The following is a 23309-nucleotide window of genomic DNA, read 5'->3' as shown; positions in this document are numbered from 1 at the left end:
CTTTGCCTGGGTCGATGCCAGGACCCTCTCCTTTCCGCAGCTGCGGACAGAGACGCTAAACGAACACTCAGAGGTGGCAGTCCTGTCTGTCAGGTGGCCCCTGGCCCTGCATCTGGGTTTTTGGACCTAAAATAATGTATGTGACAAGCGGGGGCTAACAGGAAAGGTCGTTAGTTCTCTGTCCCCAGTCACAGGAACGTGGAACCAACCACCCTTTCTCCCTTCCTTTTGGCCTTGTCACTTCTGTGCCCTGTCTCCTACACTTCTCCTCTTCCACCCATGCTTCTGGTCACTACCTTCTTCAGGAAAGCACCAGTTTGTACCTCTTCTTTACCTCCAAGGTGACCTTCGCTGAGTTCTGACTACACAAGATGTCTGACGACACCTCGCTTTGGGCAGACCACCCCACTCTATGTAGCCCCGGAGAGAATGCCGGAGCAGTAGCATGGTCATGCCAAGCCTCTGGGGATGTCCAACCAAACCCCACCTAGTTATCTGCCTCTTCCCGCACCTCAGGAGCAGGGAGCCCACTGAGGTGTCCCTGTTACTGCCACATCACACCACCAGAGTAGGGCAGAGAGATAAAAAGTTAGAAAGCCAAGGGCCCATGGATAGTGGACATGGTCAGTATGAACTTACCCTGGGTCCCTGCCCAGACCCCAGGTGTCATGGGAAGGAGCAGCAGAAACAGGCCCAGCTGGAAGATATTGTTTACTAGGTTGTGTCCAGTCAGAGGGACAACCCTGGGTCCCCTGGATAGGATGTAGCCTGGGGTACACAGGCAGATTGAGGTAGGTGGATGGGAGGTGGCCACACCATCTTCTGGGGTCTCAGCTATGGGTCCCCTACAGGCTCCTTGAGCAGCTGCCTTTTACCTGAGAGGTAATGTCCCGGCATAGCATGATCCAACTCCAGACCTGTCCTAAGTCCAAGCATGGACGGGAGGCAACCAGGCCAAGAGTCCCAGGCCTCCCTCAGGCCGCCTCCTAGGCCCAGTCCAAGGGCTGCAGTATCACTGCCCATGCTTTGCTCTTCCTGGGATGGCAGCCGAGGTTCCCGTCATCCAGGGCACAGGTCAGCTTGGGAGGAGAGGCTCTTGCTCTGAGGCGGTAGCAGTGGAGCGGCTCCTGTACACCAGGAACTGGATGGAGATCTGAGGGCGGCGTTAAGGCTGCAGCAGACACACTGGACCAGAGCTGTTCGCATCACTCTTCCCTGTTCTGCAGTGCCAGCCAGGACCTCTGAGCCTTGCCCTTGCTCTCCCACCACGCTGAGTGCCAACCCTGATCTCCCAGCTCAGCCATCAGGAACCCTGGATTAGGACCCTGCCTTTCTCGCTACAACACTAAGAGGCTGGACCACCGTGGGCCTTTCTCATGATATCCCATGAGGACTTAGCAAGGGCCAAGGGCCATGTTTACTTTCTGCCAAGTGGGACCCAAATAATATCCAGTTGAGCCTCTTGGCAAACACTGGCAGAGCACTCACTGAGTGCCGGGTCCCATGGGGAGGGTGCTCAGAAATTGATGCCATCAGCTGTTACCGGGGTGGGACAGCAACGACTAATAACTCAGACGAAAGGAGAGAAACACTGAGGGACTGAGGGTTTACGCCGTATCACTCAGTGAGGAGGCAGCGGGGGTCAGGATCTAAGCCCGCTCACCCATGTCTTCATGAGCTAGCTCTCATTTCCAGTGGACGGGTGCCCTGGCTTTTCTATTCCCCGGGGCCTTTACACAGGCTGCGGCTGGACTCTTGCTGCACAAAAGCTCCCTTGCTTTCGCCTGAATAACTTCTCCCCCAACCCAGGTAAGATGACACCTGCTGAGGCCTCTGTTTACCCGAAACTAGGACAGTAGTCCAGCGGCGACATGCTCCTGCTGTCTCGCTGTCTCTCTCTCTCTCTCTCTCTCTCTCTCTCTCTCTCTCTCTCTCTGTAGCACTTGGTGTCACTGAAGTGAAGTGACCACCTAAAAACCCGGTGCCTTCTGTCTTTGCTCTCTTTGCTCTCTGATGGTGCTCGTCCTGGCTAGGTGCCTGACACACAAAAAGAGGTACATACACTCTTGATGAATGGATGAACTGATGGCTACAGAGGGATGGATGGGGGGTGGGTGAGTAGATGAATAGATGGACAGATGGGAAGGTGAATGAGTGCGTGGATGGATGCATAATGGATGGGAGGTTGGATGGGTGGATAAATGGACAGATGGAAGAATGGATGGGTGGGTGGGTGATGGATGAGGTTGGAGGGGGAAACAGTTTGAATGAAAGGTCAGATTGTAGGTAGAAGGATAGGTAGATGAATGGATGTGTGCATGAAGAGGTGAATGGGTGGATGGGAGGATGGATGGATGGATGGATGGATGGATGGATGGATGGATGGATGGTAGGGTAGATGGATAGGTAGGTAGATAGGTGAGTGAGTGGATGGATGGGTGGTGGATGAATGGATAGATGAATGAATGGGTGGATGATGTTGGATACGGGTTAATGGAGGATGGATAAAAGACTGGATTGTAGATGGACGAATGGTTGGGTAGATGGATGCGTAGATGAATATGTAAATGGACAAACGGACGGATGGATGGATGTGTAGATGAATATGTAAATGGAAGAACGGATGGGCGGGTGGATGTGTAGATGAATATGTAAATGGATGAACAGATGGGTGGATGGATGTGTAGACAGAAGGGTGCCCAGACAGGGACGTGCATGCTGAAGCAGCGGCTGCCTTGCCCACATGATTTTGCCAACATGACCCACCTTAAAGGATACAATGGTGTCAAGCAGCAGCACACCCAGGCTGCCCACGAGCCAGGGCAGGTGGTGCAGCAGGTAGCTGCCCTCGCTCTGGCCCACCTCAGGGTTCTTGAGCAGCACGCTCAGCCCGTACAACGTGTTCCCCAACATCACCAACGCAAACAGTGAGTAGGAAATGCCTTGGGTTGACTGCCGTAGGAACTGGAGGGAAAGGGGTGATGTTGGAGCCCTTAGAGAGGGTTCTTGTCTACAACACCAGCATTTGGGAGGCTAAGGCAGGAGGATCATGAGTTCAAGGCCAGGCTTAGACAATATAGCCAGTTAAGGGTGATCTGGGCTACACAGACAGCCCTGTCCCCAGGCTCGGAAGACTCTGGATTGTAACTGTCTGTGTGTGTGCCCTGTGTGGTTCATACTCTGAGCTGGTTTTTCATTGTGTGCCCAATGCCCAGCATGACTTGACACCTAAAACAGCCCTATCCAGGGCTCAGCTCCAAGCACTTCTCCCAGTACCACAGACATCATGGCTGTCTGTGCCTGCTGTGCACCCCCTCCCCCCACCCCGCTCTGCAGCCCTCACTGGACTCCTCCTGCCAGGCAAGCCTCCAGTGGGAGAGGGGGTCTTCAGTATCTCCTGTCTGCTCTCTCTGGCTTCTCAGCTCAGCGGCTCCCTCTCACTTGACCTCCAATGTTGCTGAGACACAGTCTCAATCACCTCTCCCGGCAAGTGTCATGGGGCCAATTTCCCCAGCTGGGGGACTTTGCCCACATCAACAGCTGCTGTGGCCAAGAGCTTCTGAATAAAGATTCCTGCACCACACCACTGCTTAACCTGCCAGCCCTCCTTCCACGTGACCCACACCCCTACCGAAAGCTCACATTGGTGCGGATCTGAGGCAGCCTTGAGAGCAGGTACAGCACGCTGGAGATGGAGCCAATGACAAAGCCGATGACCTCCTTCTTTGTGAAGGGCTGGGGCGGGGAAGAAAGGGGCATTCACTATTTGGTGGGAGTTTTAGGGAACAGTTTCCCCAGGGGGATGAGTAGCCCCTTAACATCACGCAGGGCAATGAGAGTCAGCGCCCCCCCCCATGTTACCACCACAGGCCCATCCCCTACCTTATTGCCTGGCTCCACAGACAAGAGCATCCGTCCCCGGAAGCCTTCCCTGGGGACAGCCACAGGATCACTGACGCTTAACAGTGGTGTGATACACACTGTCCCCAAGATGAAGAAGAGCACAGAATTGATAGGGGCAGACACTGGATTGAGGCAGGAGAGAAGCCAAGATTAGGTATTTAGGTGACAGCAGACAGCCTGGGATGGGAGGCCCAGCCTTGCTTCTCAGTAGCTATGTGACCTTGGACAAGTGACCTAGCCTCTCTGAGCTTCAGTCCTTCATCTGTAGAATGGGGATACAACAGTACCCTTACCCTAGGGACATAAAGGAAAGACCGTCAGGGCAGAGGGGTCAGCTCTATGACTCACCCTCCTTTCTGGTTCTGAACCAGAGAGAGGAGGGAGCAAGTGGGGTCTCCCTGCAGCTTGATCTGTATATATCTCCATCTGGGCCCGCTTCAACTCAGGTCCCAAGCCTCCCAAGGCCCGCAGAGCCTGACCCGAAGTGACCCCTAGACTCACACGGAGATGGCCGGTTCTTGAATTTGTAATGGAAGTACAGGGTCAGCATCATGAGGTCGGCCAAGACGTAATACACAGCCGTGTAGGTCTGGAAAGAGAAGTGGACCTGGGCAACGGCTGCCGATAGTCCCTGATACAAGCACCCTGGCAGCCCTCTACTGCACCCCAACTGGTGACCAGCTCTGGTTACGTCACCTCTTCGAGCCTCTTGTTCCCTCAACTGAACAGAGGGTTCCCTGTTCCTACCTAGGTAAATGAGGGATCAGGTGGACAAGGGGTCCAGCGAGAATCCAGCCTGGACAGTCCGCAAAGCATGGAGTACCAGAGTTGAGGCAGAATGGCCAAGGCCTTGACTGACCCTATGTCTGCTGGCCATAGAATGATGTCTGTGGTTCCCAAGGAAAACCCCATTTGTTACTTTGTGGACCCCACACTCAAAAATTTTAATTGGGTCCCAACCCCTCGGAACCACAGACCCCTGTGGTGTGATATGCTTGCATGGCAATTGGGGAAACTGAGACTTAGACAGAACCCTGACTCACCCATGGTTCCACAGCATGGTGGCCACTGAGTGTTGGCTGACAGATTTGACGCCCTAGTCTCTTCTCCCACAGCTGTTCCCACTTGTCCTTAGCTGCCCTACTGTGCCTGGGACCCACTCACCTGCAGGGGTAGCTGGTCTGCCAGGAAGGAGCCAATGAGGTTGCAGGAATCTCCACCAATCCAGCCCAGGAGGAACCACAGTGATAGGGCCTGGTCCATGTTCCCTGTCTTGCAGGCCTTGATGTACTGGCTGTGGAAGAGGAGGGAACACATGCTCAGAGGTTGAGGCCCACTTAAAAGGCCAATAAGAGCTGGGCGGTGGTGGCGCACGCCTTTAATCCCAGCATTCAGGAGGCAGAGGCAGGTGGATCTCTGTGAGTTTGAGGCCAGCTTGGTTTACAGAGTGAGTTCCAGGACAGACAAGGCTACACAGAGAAACTCTGTCTTGAAAAAAACAAAACTAACCCAAATCAAACCAAACCAAAACAAGGCCAAAAAGAAGACCTTAACAGTCACAGTATGACTGGGGCAATGATGGGCAAGAGAGGGCCCAGGGCTTAGGCTGGAACCTAGAATTTCAGAGGCAATATCCTCAGAGCGTTTCTTTGATCTGTGTTAGAATTCTACCAGTGGTAACCCTTGCTAGCTCAGGAGCACAGCACCGTGTACCTTTCCAGACAGAGCCACAGTCTTAATCAGATTCTCTCCCACTGCACCCTGGGGTCTCCAGAAGGGACAAAGGGTCTATGTAGGTTTCTGAAACCTGTACCCGGCCTTGAGAAACACCTTGGCTGCTTCTTTAATATCTGGTTGGTGGGAGTTGGAAGCAGGGGTAGGGCAGTTGAGGTGGGTCTGAGGCCCAGTCCGGCCCTCTTTTAGGAGCCACTGATGGTAGGACATGCAGACTTATAGCCTGGTCACTCACAGCGCACAGCAGAAGGGTGGCCAGACTCCTGTAGCTGTTTCACAGGCTTTTGGTCCCTGACTCTTCCCCAAGGCCCTTCAGGCTGTGGCTGGGTTGGGTATGAAGCCAAATGTAATGTGAGCTGCTGCTAAGGGGTCTGGGCACAGACTAAGCCCCCTGTGGGTACTGACTGCTCGAGTCCCAACACAAGGACAGTCAGATCTATCAGGATTCTGCACAGTGGGGACAGATGGCTCTGTCACTCCTAAGATTCACCCTGGCCAGAGCCTCAAGCCTGAAAGCTCTGTTGCTGTTCTCACTGTTGGTTTGTGTGTGACAAAGCCTCAGATGGTCCAGGCTGGCCTTGAACTCTCTGTGTACACCTCCATTCCTGGCTCTCCACTCCTGCTCTCGACTCTTACACATGGTGATTTCCAACCGCCTGTAACTCCAGTTCCAAGACATCAGACACCTCCTTCTAACCTCTTAGGGCACTGCACACATGTGACACACAGACACACATGCAGGCTAAGCATCGGTACATATAAAATAATAAGATGAAAAATTTAAAAACCAATCAAAAAAAAAAAAAAGAAAGAAAGAAACTCAGAGCCAGATGCAATGGCACAGACTTTACTCTCAGCACTCAGGAGGTAGAGGCAGGTGGATCCCTATGAATTTGAGGACAGCCTGGTCTACACAGTGAGTTTCAGGCTTCTGGAGATAGTGAGACTCTGTCTCAAAATTAATTAATCAATAATAAATAGCTGGGTAGTGGTGGTGCACGCTTTTAATCCCAGCACTCGGGAGGCAGAGGCAGGTGGGTCTCTCTGAGTTTGAGGCCAGCCTGGTCTATGGAGTGAGTTCCAGGACAGTCTAAGCTATGTAGAAGGGCCCTGTCTCAAAAAGCAAAACAAAACAAAACAATAATAATAATAACAATTTTTAAAAAGGAGCTCATGAGACTAGAGCATCTGCTGCTCTTGCAGAAGACAAAGATTCAGTTCCCAGTACCCACACGGAGGCTCACAACCATCTGTAAACTATAGTACCAAAGGGTCCAGATACAGTCAATGGGCACCAGGTGTCAAGCACACATGTGGTGCACTTGCGTACATGTAAGTAAAATAATCAAACGTGTAAAATAGTTTTTTAAAAAATGAAAGGACAGGAGTGGTGGCTACACGTGTAATCCCAGTAATTCAGAGACAGAAGCAGGAAGATCAGGAGTTCAGGGTTAAAGGGTCTCCCTAGATAGCCCAGATTGCCCTTGAACTCATGAGCCTCCTGCCTCAGCCTCTGGAGTGCTGGGATTAAGGATGTGTGCCACCACGCCCAGTCCAAGATAAATTTTTAAAACGGTGACAGCAGCCTTAGAGGACAGAGCCCTCGGTGAGGTCCTGACTTCATTACCGCCTGCCTCACCTCCCACGGTGCCCAGCCAGGCATGAGAGTAGCCGTCCCTTCTCTCACACACCTGCTGCCCCTGACCAGCTGCTTCCTGCCCACATACCCCCACGTTCTTCCTGGCTGCGGCCCTCCCTGCCGCTGCTGGGTGGTCAGGGGCTCTCTTTCACACTTCACATAGCTGGACGCTGGCACTATGCCAGCTTTCCAGCTTGCACACATATTGATTGGGTAGATGAGCTCTAAGGCTCAGGGCATGGCAGAGGTCTACCCAGGTCACAGTCAGTAGGTGGCGGAGCCGAGGGTGGGCGCTCTGGACCCCTGTGCAGTAAGGTCCTCATCCCCCAGCCTAGCAACCGCCACAGGATTTTGTAGCCCCTGCTTCATCTTCACCACCAACCTGTCTTCACCTGAAGGATGCAGCCATATCTAAAGCAGCCCAGCACTCCCGTTCTCCAGCCCTGTCACTTTCCAACTGAGCAACGAAGAGCGCATCACCCAGCCCTCATCTGGTAAAACAGGGAAGTGAACTCTGCCTGTGTCACGGGGCTGTTATGAGGATCAGTGGCGGTAACCCCACCAGCACTTAGACACAGGCCAAAAATAGAGTAGGTATTGAATACATGGTAGAAAATATTACTATTTCAGCACCAGCATCCCTCACACATGAGGTCTGGCCTATGAAGACTCCATGCAGCCCCCTATCTTCGGAGCAAGCTGGTCATAAGTGAACATGATCAGGGAAGGAGGGACTCTATGTGGCCTGGAATCTAGATGGGCCAATGACCAGCCAGCCAGTTGAACCCTCTGTGCAGTACATGGACTGCTACCACCCCTGAGGCCCCACCTGCTCCTGCCACATAGGCATATACTCACGGGAAGGTAGATGCAGCAAAGCAGAGGATGGAGACCAGGCCCAGGCCCACACTGGCCTCATCCCAGCCATCCTGAGCACATTCACCAAACACGTCCCAGATCCACTGGATGGAGCCGTTGGGGCAGATGGAAAAGTTGCTTGCGCCTAGTGTCCTCCAGACCATGGCCGCAGAGGAAGGGTCCCAGCAGGGAAGAAGGTGCAGGTGTACGTCTGGTCACAGTTCAGAGGCTGCCGAAGGTTCGTTCTACAAAAAGGGAAAGAGGAAGTCTTCAGCCTTGGGAGGTGTAGCCCCTTTCCACGATCCGGTGATGTCAACTGGCCCTGTCCTCTACACAGTGAAGATAAAGACAGGCTCTACTTCATATGACATTTAACATGTGACAGTTAACATGGGACAGTTCAATGAGTTCAAAGTTAGAGCGGGTGGGCCTGTATGCCAACAGCATCTTTCGATACAACTTATGAACATGTAGGTATTTTTTTTTTCTGTTTCAGAGGTCAGACCTAGAGCCTTGCATGTGCTGAACAAGAGGTCACCAACTGTCCTTATTCCCAGCATTTTTTTCCCTTGACTTTGTATCTCAAGAGGGTCTCACAATCCTATTTCAGACACCTGAGTGCTGGGTTTCCAGGTCTGAACCACCAGGCCAGGCTTCCATCCCTTTGCCACTGCAATCTTCTAACAAGGTCTCTAAGGCCAGGCGTCTCTGGAGGAAAGACTACCCTCTGCATTGTGTATGTGTGAATGAGAAGGTGGTTCCTACGGTTGCCCAGGGACCCAGATAAGAAGCTGGGGCCCATGGTCCTCCCAAACCCTGAAAGACATGCACGACACCTACCTGCAAGGAAGCCACACCCCACACCAGAATGTGGCTGGTTAAAGGAACAAGAAGAAAGGAGTCCTCCCAGATCCCTGCCACCTGCAGAGTCACTCCGGACACTGTCACTCTGGACACTTGACAACCTAGAGAGGGGAGGGAGGGCAAGGTCTGGCTGGCTGGCTGGCTGAAGCTATCTCCTCCGGTACCAGCATGCAATCCCACATTGTCCTCCTCCTGACTCGAATGGAACACTACTGACATGTTCTGGAGGAACCCGAGGCCACAGTAGGGAAGTCATCGGCTAGGACAGACAGCCAGACAGAAAGCAAAAGCATCAAAGCCCAAGGGAGAGGTTTCACTGGTGACTGCCACGGCTTCCCCTTTTGTCACCATGTTAGGAGGATGCTTCCTCATCGAGACAGGCTCATTCTGGTACCTTCTCAGTTCCCACTTATGCCAGGGAGGCCTGGCTCTGGCTGGACCCCGGACTGCGGAGCTTGCGATGATCGGTCCAGGGAGAGGAAGCAAGGCAGTTCCTTTCTCCAGGAAGCCCAGAGGACCTAACATGACCAGCTATTAGAGCTGGGGGTAAGGGTGCCCAAGGTCACTGATTGGCCAGCTCATTGTGGCAGCTCCAGTATGGGGCAGAGGATGAATGGAAGGTTCTTCCCTGGTCTCAGTGGCTGGTGCAGATGACATCAGCATTTGGGGAGCAATTACCTGACACCTCGATTCACTCGCAGTCCAGGTAAGAGCTGTGCCTAAGAAGCTCTCTTGCTTATCAGCCACACACATCCTACCGGACTCCCCCGCCCCGTGCCCCTATGTAGATTCCGAATGGGCCACCACAGTTCATCACACATCCATACACTGTCCTCCCTCACAACATCCAGGTCGGGTAGGGAATACTGTCCCCATTGTAAAGGCAGACTTAATTGGCTTTGGGCCTGTGAGTCAGCCTGTTTGGGCCTGTCTATGAACTAGGGCTAATATCCTTCTGAGCTGAACAAAAATCCTGAGCCCCACTCTGATCCACGGTAGTGATGGTTTGACGATGAGAACCCAGTATCTTGGCCACTATGGAGTCTTTCTTCCACCCCCTTTCACCGGGTTAGGAAGGAAATGAGGTGAGCAGGGGCTGTGGGTGTAAGCAGCTCTCCCAGCTTCTTCGAAGACGCTTTCCTTGATACCAAAGTTTGCACCAAGAACCTCATACATGCTACATGCTAGTCAGTGCTTTACCCCTGGGTTATATCCCTCTATGTGAAGGATTCTGATGCTCATGGTTCATTTCCAGAAATGCTGGCCAGGAGACAGATCTCCTGAAACACCCCTCTCCTCTCCAACTCCAAGGTACTTCCCACAAAAGCAGATGCAGGCTTCATTCTGATACTGGATCAAGTTCAAATACACAGAGACAAGGTCCCCACACCTCAAGAACTGCTTTTTTTTTTTTGACAGGGTTTCTCTGTAGTTTTGGAGCCTGTCCTGGAACTAGCTCTTGTAGACCAGGCCGGCCTCGAACTCACAGAGATCTGCCTGCCTCTGCCTCCCGAGTGCTGGGATTAAAGGTGTGCGCCACCACCACCTGGGTCTAAGAACTGCTCTTCTAACTTCATCTCCTACTCCGGAATCCTTCTCCACCACAGATGCCTGGGTGATACACGACCCATTTCTAAACTGCCTTCTCCAAGAGGTGCGGCAGAGACCTCCTCCCGACCCCGAGAAGACACACCACTATCCTTGTTAAACACTGCTCTTCAGACAAGCCTGTCTCCGCTCTCCCTGTCTGTGTATTTCCTTTTCTCATGATCAGGATGCATCTGCTACACAACCAAGACTCAGGAAATGTAAAGGTGAGGGGAAGGGAAGGAAGCATGATGAAGGGGAGAGGGGAGAAGGAAAGAAAAAGACACTAGAAGGGGAGAGGAGAAGGGAGGAAACTTGTGAATTGAGGGGGGCCTAGGACTAAGAAGTTTCGACCGAGCAAGTGATGGAGCTTCAGCATTCTGATGCATAAAATGAAGAGACTTGTGAAAGATACTTAGCCTCCTTGACTGACTGCAGACTTCGGTAAAAAGCCATTCCAAGTCATGACAATGGCTTGAGCCTAGGAACTTACACATGCTGGTCAAGTGCTCCATCACTGAGCTACAAGTTCCTGAAATTAGGAAGGATTCTGACTCTCATGGTTCATATCCAGAAAGGCTGGCCAGGAGCCACAGTCTCCCGCCACACCCAAAGTCCTCCAACTCTAAGCAAAATCAGGAAGATGCTTCCCACTGAAACGCATCTCGCACAGTCGACAGTAATATTCTGTTCTTGCTGTAGTCCTCTGGGTCACACAGTAGCACACAGTATACACTAACTGAACAAACCTGAGACTACAGCAGTCCTCACACTTCTAACCAACCCTCCTTGGACTCCTACGGTGAGCTTGGCGTGGGAGAGGGCACTCTGAGCTCCCTCCCTGCTGACCTGGGGAAAATGTTTCAGGAGATCCCGCAATGGCTCCGGGATCCTACCCACTCCGGGCCTCCAAATCAAGGATCTAACTCCTTCCGGTAACTCCGCCGGTTCGGAGGGATAATGACAGGGCAGTAGCTGGGGCAAGCGCCGCGATGCCCCCGCCCAGTTCGGGAAAAACAAGGCAATCAGAAGCCAAGTGACCGGAAGGCAGGGACGGACAGGTGAGAAGTGGAGCCGAACGCGGACTCGGATCCCAAGTCAGACCCGGCTGAGGCTCGCGATCCCGAGCCCCAAAAGGGGACCGGGGCCGGGGACTGTGCGGGGCTGGGGAGGGTGTAGGAAAGAATTGACTGGGCACACCTGGTCCCGACCCCCAGCCCGGCCTGCCACCAGCCCCCTGCAGTCTCACCAGAAGAGGATCCACAGCCGATTCAGCTTCAAGGTCCGTAGCCCGCCGGGATCAGCTGACCTCCGCGACGCCCCGCCCTCTCCGTGCGCTGTGGGCGGAGCCCGAGGCGTCCGGGCACGCAGGCGCAGTCTCCATGCTGCGTGCCGCGTCCCGAGCTGTGGGCAGAGCTGCTCTGCGCTGTGCGCGTCGCTCCGGGCCTTCCGTGGCGCGTCCTCTCGCCATGTCCCGACCTCCTCCGCCCGGCGCCACCTCGGGCGCCCCTCTCCGGCCCGCCACGATTCTGGGCACTATGGAGATGGGGCGCCGCATGGATGCGAGCGCCAGCGCCGCGACGGTACGCGCCTTTATGGATCGCGGCCATAGAGAACTGGACACGGCCTTCATGTACTGCGACGGACAGTCCGAGAGCATCCTGGGCAGCCTGGGGCTTGGGCTGGGCAGCAGCGACTGCACAGGTAACCGCTGCACCTGACCCCACACCCCTGCACCGAGTAGAGCTGAGCTTGTGCCCGCACCCGGCGTGCACTGCCCAGGTCCGCACCCCCAGGGCTCTGCACCCAGAAGCTTCCTAAGTTCCCATATCCACAGCTGTGCGCGTCGCTCCGGACCCCAAGCTCCTAAGGCTTAGGAGCCTAAACTACCGAACTGAACTTTGTCCCGCCTCTCCTTCGAAGCTTCTGGAGTTGCAGCTCGGGGCGCGGGGAGAGAGGGGAGCAGCAGGTGCGAGGGAGCTCCTGTTCTGGCCCCTTGTCTCCAACGTCAATCCCTGCCTCCCAACTCTTCAGTTGCTTCCCCCCCACCCCTCCATAGGCTTTGTGCTTATGCCCTCCCCTCTTGTCCGCACCACCCCTGCGCTCCAGGGACATGTTTTTCATTCCGGGCTTTGCAGACTTTGTCCTGTGCGGTTGACAGTGCCTGTGGCTCTCAAGGAGACCTGCGGCAATGCCAAGGGCCCAAGGTGGGCAGGGGTGGAAAGTAGCGTGGGGAGAGGGCACTTCCAGCCTTTCTACCCACGCTGTGCCAGATCTTGCACTGGGGACTACTACAGTGGGGAAGTGACTAACCCACAGAGGGAGTTCCAAGTCCAGCATGGAAGACCGAAGCCGTGTTTGCTGGGGAGTGCAGGTGGGAGTAGCTTGTGGAGGCCCCAGGGAGAGCAGCAGGCAAAGCTCACAGAGCCCTGAGGCTAGGCCTTGCCTTGTAAGTAACACCGAGGAAGGGGCGCGCTGGAGGCTGAAGTCTTAGCTGTTAGATGGAGCTTGAGAGTGCAAAGTGCATGCGTGGGGCAGGATGGTCAGTGGCGTGTGTCCCTTGATGGAAGATGATGGGAACTGTCCCTCGTTTGCTTGAAGCCACTGGAAGTCTCAGGAGTGCGCCTGATACACAGGGAGGCCCCTTTTTTTTGCTATCCGGAGACTCCTCCTCTCCTTTCCTGTACAGCGGTCCTCTCTGGAGCGCTTTGGACTCAGAACATGGTGTAGAACTGGAAGGGCATAAGTGAGCAGATGTCTTAAGCCCAGCTCTGTAGCGTTCACCTGGCTGATTTGTTTCTGATCTGATTCTTTTTTCTTTTTCTCTTTCTCCTCTCTCTCTCTCTCTCTCTCTCTCTCTCTCTCTCTCTCTCTCTCTCTCTCCCTCCCTCCCTCCCTCCCTCCCTCCCCTCTCCCCTCTCTCTCCCCTCTCTTTAACACAGGGTTTCTCTGTGTAGTCTTGACTGTCCTGGAGCTTGCTCTGTAGACCATTCTGGCCTTGAATTTACAGAGATCCACTTGTCTCTCTGACTCCTGAGTACTGGGATTAAAGGCGTGCACCATCACCACCAGTTTTTCTCTTTAGCCCATTTCTGCTTTTCTTTGAGTCTTCGTATTCACTAGGCCAAAGTCCTCAGGTCACACTTGTGGTAAAAATTTACATGAGAGTGCCTTGGAGCCGTGTGTGTGTGTGTGTGTGTGTGTGTGTGTGTGTGTTACAGCCTGGAGATACTGTGGTCTTCTTTCCTCTATCCTGTGGGATCAGAGGGCTCCCCATTGTCTTTCTGAGTCAACATAGGCAAATATTGGTGCATAGAATCCATCATCCATCCATCAATCCAGGTAGTTGAGCACAGAATCCATCATCCATCTATCAGTCCAGGTAGTTGAGCACAGAATCCATCATCCATCCATCAGTCCAGGTAGTCGAGCACAGAATCCATCATCCATCAGTCAAGGTAGTTATGATCTCCTATCTGGGAAGAAACAGTGCTGAATAGGTGACTGAGGAATGTGTGGGCTTCTGAGAGTCTGGAAGGGATTCTACTTAAGATTGGTTGCTGTCAAAGAACACATTCAGGTGCCTGTATTGCTTCCCTGTAACTGGAGGTTTCTCTCATGCCCACCAGTTCCTGATTTACCACTCAGGGGCTTAATATTAATTACAAACTGTTTGGCCTATTAGCTCAGACTTATTATTAACTAGCTCTCACAACTTAAATTGACCCATTTCTATTAGTTTATATTTTACCATGAGGCTCGTGACTTGTTACCTCACATCTTGCTTCTCCAGTGGCTGCTCAAGGCAGCCTGTCCCAGGCTCCGCCTTCTTTCTCCCTGTCCCTTTGCTTGGATTTTCCATCTAGCTATATTCTGTCCTGCCATAGGCCAAAACAGTTTCTTTATTAACTAATGTTAGTAAATCATATTCGCAACATACAGAGGGGCATTTCACATAACATCCCTAATTTTGGGGGCAGGGGTGGTGTTTTGTTTTGTTTTTCGAGACTGGGTGTCTGTGTAGCTCTGACTACTCCAGAACTTACTCTGTAGACCAGGCTGACCTCGAACTCAGAGATCCACCTGGCTGTGCCTCCAGAGATTAAAGGCATGCATCACAACCACCTGACTTTTTTATATTTTTCTGATATTTAACTAATTTATATGTATGTTATTAGTGTTTTGTCTGCATGTATGTATGTGCCCACAGGGGCCAGAGGAGAGCATTGGCTAGCCTGGGACTGTAGTTAACAGATGATTGTGAGCCAACGTGTATGGTGATCGAACCTGGGTCCTCTGCAAGAGCAGTGAATGCTCTAAACCGCTGAACCATCTCTTTAGCCTCCTTAATCAATTCCTTCATAGTCCTTCACTGGTCTCCCTGCTTTCAGGCCTGTCCCCCTGAGGTCCTTCTCCATTCTGTGGCTAGAGGGAGCAAAAGGATGGGCTCATCATCCTGACAAAACTTGGGAACATCAAGTCCAAAGTCTGAGATGGTGTTTGAGGACCTTTGGATATGGAGTCTGTCTGGGATGGCATTTGAGCACCTTTGGGATATGGAGTCTGCTTTCTTCTCATGCTTCAAGCCCTCTGGCCCCTGCCCTGCGATATATATATATATATATACTCTTAAAATTCAAAGTGCAGCCTTGTGTGGTAAGCACCTTTATCCACTGAGACAGCTTACCAGCCAACATTTTTTTTTAATTCAGCTCTTTTGCTCCATTAAAAGAAATTAAAACTTTTAAAGATGTATTTTTTAAAAATTTATTTATTATGTATATAGTGTTCTGGGCACCAGATCTCATTATAGATGGGTGTGAGTCACCATGTGGTTGCTGGGAATTGAACTCAGGACCTCCGGAACAGCAGCCAGTTCTCTTAACCTCTGAGCCATCTCTCCAGCCCTAAAGATGTATTTTTTAGTGTAGGCATATAAGCGTTTTGTCTGCATGTATGACTGTATGCCATGTACCATGTACCATGTATCCAAAGAGGACGTTGAATTCTCTAGAACTGAAATAATAGGTGGTTGTAAGCTGCCCTGTGGGTGCTTGGGCTTGAATTTGGGTCCTCTGTAAGAGCAACAAGTGCTTTTAACTGCTGAACCATCTCTCCTGACCCTATTTTGTATCTGAATTAAAAAACTATTCTTAAATCTCCCTCAGTTCATAGATAGCATGATTGTCTACATATAAAATCAGAAGGATTTAAAAACTACCTAGAATTTTGTTTTGGTTTGGTTTGGTTTGGTTTCCAAGACAGGGTTTCTCAGTAGCCATGGAGCCTGTCCTGGTACTCACTCTGTAGACCAGGCTGGCCTAGAACTCACAGAAATCCACCTGCCTCTGACTCCTAAGTACTGGGGATAAAGGTGTGTGCCACTACCTAGAATTTGAATGTTTATTTACTTACATATTTTATGTATATGAGTGTTCTCTCTGCATGTTTGCCTGCACACCAGAAGAGGGCACCAGATCCCATTGTAGATGGTTGAGAGCCACTATGTGATTGCTGGAGTTGAACTCAGGACCTCTGTGGGAAGAGCCAATGTTCTTAACTGCTAAGCCATCTTTCCAGACCCCTACCTAGAATTTAAGAAGAAAAAAAAAGATTATTTAATCCCTGCCCCCTCCATATGAGGACAGTTCCAGTATTGTTATTTCATTTTACAGATTAGAAAATAGGGACCAAATTAAGTAATTTAGCCTGGAACATTTACATTTACATGGCCAGTGAATAATTCTAATTAATCTTTGTTGTTGTTGTTGTTGTTTTGGTTTTGGATTTTCGAGACAGGGTTTCACTGTGTAGCTCTGACTGTCCTGGAACTCATCCTGTAGACCAGACTGGTCTCGAACTCAAAGAGATCCTCCCGTTTCTGCCTCCTGAGTGCTGGTTTTAAAGACATGCACCACCATGCCTGGCCTTCTAATAAATCTCTTAATCATTATACTCTTCCTGCAAGTGAAAATTGCCACCAAGGCCAACCCTTGGGATGGGAAGTCGCTGAAGCCTGACAGTGTCCGGTCCCAGCTGGAGACGTCCCTGAAGCGGCTGCAGTGTCCCCGGGTGGACCTCTTCTACCTACACGCTCCTGACCACAACACCCCCATAGAGGAGACGCTTCGTGCCTGCCACCAGCTGCAGCAGGAGGTGAGGGTGGCTCCTGAGCTCAAAGAGGTGATTTCTATGCCTCTCGTCCTGACTCTGACACAATAGTGAGGCTCTCTGTGCACCCAGGGTAGAACTGGGCGTAGATTCTACTCCCAGGTTCCTCACCCAGTTGGTTTTCTCTTCTTGGTTCCTTGCACTGATCTGAGTCCTCTCCCCTGCAGGGCAAGTTTGTGGAGCTTGGCTTGTCCAACTATGCCTCCTGGGAGGTGGCTGAGATCTGTACCCTCTGTAAGAGCAACGGCTGGATCATGCCAACTGTGTACCAGGTAAGGGGAACTTGGTGTGCTAGGATTACTCAGACGTCAGAGATCAATTGATCCCGAGTTGTCTTATGCTTTGGACCCCACCTTAGACCCTCTGCAGAGTAGCCACCCGTCCTCAAAGCCTGTGGGTACCACCTAATTTCTTACCAACCCGGCTGTTGCTCACCCACTCGCTTACTACCTGAACACACACACACATCTCCGTCCCTTCCTCCCACCCCACACTCCAGCCTAGATCATACCTCCCCACATCCTCGAAGTACTCAGCTTTAACCCAGAAGGCTCTTTCCTGGGAATCCGGTGCCCACAAGCCCTTAGGAGCCTCCAGTCTCTGAAACATGTCTTCGTATTCTGAGCCACTTGGAGTACTCCTCCATCTCAGAGCCCACCTTTGTGCATTTCTTCGCAGAGTAATTTTTGTTGTTTTTTGTTTTTGAGACAGGGTTTCTCTGTGTATCCCTGGCTGTCCTAGAACTCACTCTGTAGACCAGGCTGACCTCGAACTCAGAGATCCGCCTGCCTCTACCTCCCCAGTGCTGGGATTAAAGGCATGCCTCACTACCGACTGGCTTTCTCTGTAGATTTTTCTTATTGTGGTGTTTGTTTATTCTGTGGTACTGGGATTGAACCCAAGCCCTGGTATATACTCTATCACCAAACTATACCTCAGCCTGCTGTCTGCCTTTTTAGTACATTTATTATATCTCCTGGAAGCAGAGAATTTGCTAAACTTTTGAGTTGTTGTGATTTTAGTATCAAGCCCATCAACAAGGCCTGGAGATATCTGTAGGTTGATAACCCAAGCCAGTTTCCCCTCTCTATGCCCAACACTCTTCAACCTCATTCCATACTACGTTCTCTAGAATTAAAAAAAAAAAAAAAGACCAGTCCCTGTGCCCTCCAGGTGAGAGGTGAAATGACTGGACCTGGGATGGTGTAGATCTAGAGTTTTCAAAGTCGAAAATGGAAAATCTGGGCACAGGGGCGCACACATATATTCCACCTCTTGGAAATCTGAGGCAGGAGGATCACTATGATCAAGGTCAAAACTATTTCAAAAACCAGAAGCGAGGTTTAACAGGTAAAAATGCTTGTCGTGCAACCATGAGAACCTGGATTCTCATTCTCCAGTTGACACGCAAAGCCCAGTGTGATTGTGCGCACTTGTTACCTACTTGTGCTGATCAAGGCAGGAGACTGGAGGATCATTGGGGTTGCAGGAGTCAGGAGGTTCATTGGGGTTGCAGGAGTCAGGAGGATCATTAGAGGGTTGCAGGAGACTGGAGGATCATTGGGGTTGCAGGAGTCAGGAGGTTCATTGGGGTTGCAGGAGTCAGGAGGATCATTAGAGGGTTGCAGGAGACTGGAGGATCATTGAGGTTGCAGGAGACAGGAAGATCATTGGGGTTGCAGGAGACAGAAGGATCACTGGGGTTGCAGGAGTCAGGAGGATCATTAGAGGGTTGCAGGAGACAGGAGGATCTTTAGGAATGCAGGAGACAGAAGGATCACTGGGGTTGCTCACCCAACTCCAAATTCAGTAAGATGCCCTGTCTCAAGGGAAAATAGCAGAGTGGTACAGCAGGACCCCCAACATCTTCTGCTGGCCTTTGCACACATACACATGTATAGCACTTGCTTACAGAACACAGAAATAAAAGAGTGAAGGACTAGCAGGCCCAGGTTACAGACCTTTAGTCCCAGCTGCTGGGGAGGTTGAGGCAGGAGGATCACTTCAGCTCAGGAATTTAAGGCCAGCCTGGCCAGCCCTATCTCTGCAAAAAGAAAGCCTTCCAAAATAAATTATTTTTAAAAAGAGGAAATCTGGGTCCTCTTCCTTAATACATCCACACTTTGCAATAGCCCCTCTCCTTCCCTGCAGGGCATGTACAACGCCACCACCCGGCAGGTGGAGAAGGAGCTCTTCCCCTGCCTCAGACACTTTGGATTGAGGTTCTATGCTTACAACCCTTTGGCTGGTATGGGCTGCCATGGGGACAGGTCCTGTGGGTGGGTGAATGGGTGGGCTTGACTGCCTTACTGGATGCCCTTTCTTGGCTCCCTCCTGCTCTCCAGTTTGCTGGGTGGGACCAGGCAGCAGGGAGCCTCTGGAAGGACTCTGGGCCAGGGGTTTGATTGACAGTTGCCATCCCCAGGGGGCCTGCTAACAGGCAAATACAAGTATGAAGACAAGGATGGGAAGCAACCCGTGGGCCGCTTCTTTGGGAATAACTGGGCTGAGACCTACAGGAACCGGTGAGCTGGGGTTCTCTTTGTCAGGATGGGTAGGGTGGGATGTCCCCTTTTTTTTATGTGACATTCTTAGGTGTGCTTCTAGGGATAAAAACTTCTACTGCCTAGTCTCTCTGTGTTTCTTGATTCGTGTGTATGTGTGTGTGGTTTTTCAAGACAGGGTTTCTCTGTATAACACAGTCCTTTCTGTCCTGGCATCTGCTTTGTAGACAAGGCTGGCCTCGAACTTACAGAGATCCACCTGCCTCTGCCTCCTGAGTGTGGGGATTAGAGGCATGTGCCACTACCACCCGGCTTTGATTCTTGGAAGAAATAGCAAATCCTAAGGTTTCTCTTCTTTTTCTACCTCTGTAAATGGAAATGAGGAAACTCCACCCTCACTCTCAGACTCTGTGGATGCAGAAGTCATTGCTAGTCTGAGATGGGCTATGCCAGGAAGGAATGGGAGAGGACCTTGGGTAGGGGCTTGGGAGGCCAGGGCTAAGTCTGGCTTAGCTTCTCTATTACACTAGGTGAATAGTAGACTGGTCTAGGAATTCCCACTGGTGATCTGGCCAGCAAGTGGGCAGCCCAGGAGTGTCTTACGCCTGTAAAGGAGGAGGTCCTCTCCCAGGAGATACAGCTCCTTCCATGCTACAGGATGGGGGTGGGAGCAGTGCCTTGGTTGGTAGGCTCTTTGGCTTCAGTCCCCAGTGTGACCCAAGATTTCTCACCCAGTGCCGCTCTCCCCACTCACTCAGCTTCTGGAAGGAGCACCACTTTGAGGCCATCACCCTGGTAGAAAAGGCCCTGCAGACCACCTACAGCAGCAGCGCCCCCAGCATGACCTCAGCTGCCCTGCGCTGGATGTACCACCACTCAGAGCTCCAGGTAGCCCGGCCCCATGAACTCACCTTCTGCCCCTTAGAGGACCCAGAGCTGCCTTTGAGTGATGTCTAGAGAGTAATTCCTCCAGGACTAGAGAGATCATTTGGTGTATAAAGTGCTTGCCAGGCAGGCATGAGGCAAGTGTCCTATAAAGTGGGGGTGGTTATTATTTATGTCTCCCCAGGGAAGAGGTGTAACAAGGAGCAAGACCCAAGTCAAATATATTCAGTTGTGGAAGACCCTTTTAGATCTACGAGGGTGCTCAGGACAGACATACACAAAGATGCTAGATCTTAGCAGGGGATAGGCAAGGCAGGAGTGGGGAGGCATGTGTGACAGGAACCACTAAGGAGCAGAAGTGTCTAAGATCTGCTATCTCCCCTTGCAGGGCCCCCGAGGGGATGCAGTCATCTTGGGCATGTCCAGCCTGGAGCAGCTGGAACAGAACTTGGCGGCCACTGAGGAAGGGCCCCTGGAGCCGGCTGTCGTGGATGCCTTTAACCAAGCCTGGAACCTGGTCGCCCACGAGTGTCCCAACTACTTCAGATAGATGTCCTGGCTCAAGCTGCCAAGGGCTTTCCCGCCACCTCTTGGCCATTCCCTGCCTGATGCTGACTCACTGTGGCCCTTCTGCTGGTCTCCACCCACGCAGTCTTCTAGATGGCAGCCCTGCTCCCTGTCACCTCTCAGTGAGGAAAGTCGGGGCTGAGCCCTACAGTAGCGCTTCCTGTCTGAATAAAGGAGGCGTCTAGCCTGACTACAGCCGGCACTGAACCTCACGCTGTCTCCTCTGCTCCTCACCTGCTCCCTCCATGCTGCCTCAGGACTCATGAAGGAGGGGGGAACCAGGAGCTGGGGCTTCAGGGAGCATAGGTGTGGGAGGGTCTCACACTGTCTGGCAAGGTCCCCTCACCATGTCCTGATCCAGCCTCACCCCTCACTCTGCTACATGTAACAGAATGAAGTGGGCATGGGTATGCATGCTGGTTAATTCCAGCACTCAGGAGTCTGAGGTCAAGGCTGATCTGTATTCTGAGTTCCAGACCAGCCAAGGATACTTAAGGAGCCCCTCTCAAAAACAAGCATGATGAATCTAAAAAGGAATGGCCTTTGACTCTCTCCTTGAGATGTCTAAATCCTCAGAAGTGGAACAATTTAGATAAAATCTGTAATTAAAGTCACCTTGAAAAGAATAATGTTTTACTGGGCAGTGTTGGCGCATGCCTTTAATCCCAGCACCTGGGAGGCAGAGACAAGTGGACCTTTGTGACTTTGAGGCCAGCCTGGTCTACAGAGTGAGTTCCAGGACAGTCAGAACTACACAGAGAAACTCTGCTTCAAAAAATTAAAAAAAGAAAGAGAAGTGACAAAGAAAAATATTACTATTAATCAGGTTTCTGTAGACTTGGTTTTGTTTGTTTTGAGAGAGGCTCTCAAGTAGACCAGGCTGACCGCAGATTTGCCATGTATCTGAGGATGACCTTGAACCTCTTATCCTTCTACTTTTCCGGTATTTGATAGACTAGTGCCAACCACTGTGCCTGATGTGCAGACCTGAGAGTCAAACTCAGGGTGTAATGCATGCTGGGTAATCTGACCCACGTATTTTGTTGTTGTTTCTTAATTTTTTGAGATGGTATCTCTCTGTCGCCCAGAATGAACTAAAATTCTGGGGTTCCTCTTGCCTCACCTCCATATACCTGGCAATTCTGGGGGCACCCCACCATTATATGGGACATTTTTAACCCTGGTAACTGCAGTAATGGCTTTAGTCTTAGCTGAAACGTCTTACCTCATCATACTTTGGTTCCTTAGTTTTGACTCTGTGCTGCCTGTTGGGAGGCAGTATCTAGAATGAATTTGGGCTTGTGGTAAAGTCTTGGTACCCAGCTGCTGTTACCTTTGAGAGGCAGGCGTAATAGTGGGGAGTAAGTCACTGGGCATGGATCCATAATGTTCAGATTCGCTATAGGCCAAAGCCAAGGCTGAAGCCCTGAACCAGAATGAACCCTGTGCTCTTCAGCCGTTTTCTCTGGCATTTGTCACTGCCACTGAAAGCACCTAGTGCAGGTGAGCGTGTCTCCACCTTCCTCCCCAAATTCCTTGTACAAACTTGGGGCACCAAAGGCTAGAGAAGGGCAATCCCAGGCCTGTTAGTTGCCACTTGCCTGTTCCCATTGCGACTGAATGCTAGCATGGACTTTGCCCAAGGTGGCAAGTGTTGGGCACTTGGCAGCATCCAGCACTTAGTCCCTGGGAAGCAGGATTCCAGGGGACTCAAGAATACTTGGATCAGTTTCAGAGGAGGAGCCTTGCAGACAGGTTTAATACACTCAGCACCATCCTTTTGTCTGTGACAAAAGCTCAAGCTCCTCCCCCTGGCCTGATAGTCCAGCTTTCCTTGCACACGCTAAGGTGCTTGAATTGTAGTTACTCGAAATAACATGAAGGTACTGTCAGTACCGTCTGTTAAAGTCCTAGCTGTCCGTGCTGGTCAGCATGCTCAACAGCCCTGTACTCAGGAGACCGAGGCAGGGGAATCACAGGTTTAAGGTTATATAGGGCTATGTAGCCAGGCTTTGTCTCTTTGCTTGTTTGCTTGTTTGTTGTTTGTTTGTTTCAAGACAGGGTTTCTGTGTGTAACATCTCTAGCTGTCCTGGAACTAGTTCTTATAGACCAGACTGGCCTCAAACTCACATAGATCTGCCTGCCTCTGCCTCCTGTGTGTTGGGATTAAAGGCATACACCAGCATCGCCTTGCATATCTGTTTCAAAACACACTTACATGAACTACTACATTTATTTATTTACTTACTTACTTACTTTTGATTTTTCAAGGCAGGGTTTCTCTGGACACAGGGCTGCACCCTGGCTGTACAGGAACTTGCTCTATAAACCAGACTGGACTCACTCACTAATTTGCCTGTCTCTGCTTCCTGGGGGGCTAGGATTAAAGGCGTGCACCATTACCATATGGCCCTATGAGATTTATTTTTAAGAGGTTTGTAGTAGTTTAGAGACCAGCCTGGACTGCATAGCTCTAGGCCATCCTGAACTACAGGTGAGACCTTGTCTCAAGAAATAAAAAAACCCGAACAAAAGAAGCTGGGGCTCAGTGGTAAGGAGAGGGATAATGGTGACCCACTCTCCTAGGGACACAGGC

General features: G+C 51.4%; 2 protein-coding genes across 2 annotated transcripts; one reads left to right on the top strand and one right to left on the bottom strand.

The window, feature by feature from the left end:
• Nucleotides 1-698: 698 nt before the first annotated feature.
• Nucleotides 699-11912, bottom strand: Slc66a1 (solute carrier family 66 member 1). The gene is made up of 9 exons (XM_048443391.3): nt 11835-11912; nt 8975-9099; nt 8135-8379; nt 5068-5197; nt 4405-4492; nt 3883-4025; nt 3643-3735; nt 2779-2964; nt 699-1153 (listed from the first exon to the last, which is right to left on the bottom strand). The coding sequence occupies exons 3-9, from the start codon at nt 8296-8298 to the stop codon at nt 1076-1078; spliced, it is 882 nt and encodes a 293-aa protein (XP_048299348.1). The 5' UTR covers nt 8299-8379; nt 8975-9099; nt 11835-11912; the 3' UTR covers nt 699-1075.
• Nucleotides 11913-11952: 40 nt separating this feature from the next.
• Nucleotides 11953-20924, top strand: LOC125406374 (aflatoxin B1 aldehyde reductase member 2). Its single transcript, XM_048443390.3, has 7 exons — nt 11953-12289; nt 16554-16741; nt 16924-17028; nt 18908-19004; nt 19182-19281; nt 20019-20148; nt 20534-20924. Exons 1-7 carry the CDS (start codon nt 11968-11970, stop codon nt 20693-20695), a joined length of 1104 nt encoding a protein of 367 aa, XP_048299347.3. The 5' UTR covers nt 11953-11967; the 3' UTR covers nt 20696-20924.
• The last annotated feature ends 2385 nt before the right edge of the window (nt 20925-23309 follow it).

The sequence above is a fragment of the Myodes glareolus genome, chromosome 6 (assembly GCF_982192425.1).
Source record: "Myodes glareolus chromosome 6, mMyoGla1.1, whole genome shotgun sequence".
Lineage (NCBI taxonomy): Eukaryota > Metazoa > Chordata > Mammalia > Rodentia > Cricetidae > Myodes > Myodes glareolus.
This window is presented reverse-complemented; position numbering and strand designations above follow the sequence as displayed.

Coding starts and splice junctions, on each gene's coding strand:
- Slc66a1 (XM_048443391.3), bottom strand. CDS start 8,298: ATGGTCTGGAGGACACTAGGCGCAAGCAACTTTTCCATCTGCCCCAAC. Junction 4,493..5,067: donor CAGACCAGCTACCCCTGCAG/GTGAGTGGGTCC, acceptor TTCTCTTTCCAG/ACCTACACGGCTGTGTATTA. Junction 4,026..4,404: donor CAAGAACCGGCCATCTCCGT/GTGAGTCTAGGG, acceptor GCCTCAATCCAG/TGTCTGCCCCTATCAATTCT.
- LOC125406374 (XM_048443390.3), top strand. CDS start 11,968: ATGCTGCGTGCCGCGTCCCGAGCTGTGGGCAGAGCTGCTCTGCGCTGT. Junction 12,290..16,553: donor GGGCAGCAGCGACTGCACAG/GTAACCGCTGCA, acceptor TCTTCCTGCAAG/TGAAAATTGCCACCAAGGCC. Junction 19,282..20,018: donor GCTGAGACCTACAGGAACCG/GTGAGCTGGGGT, acceptor CCACTCACTCAG/CTTCTGGAAGGAGCACCACT.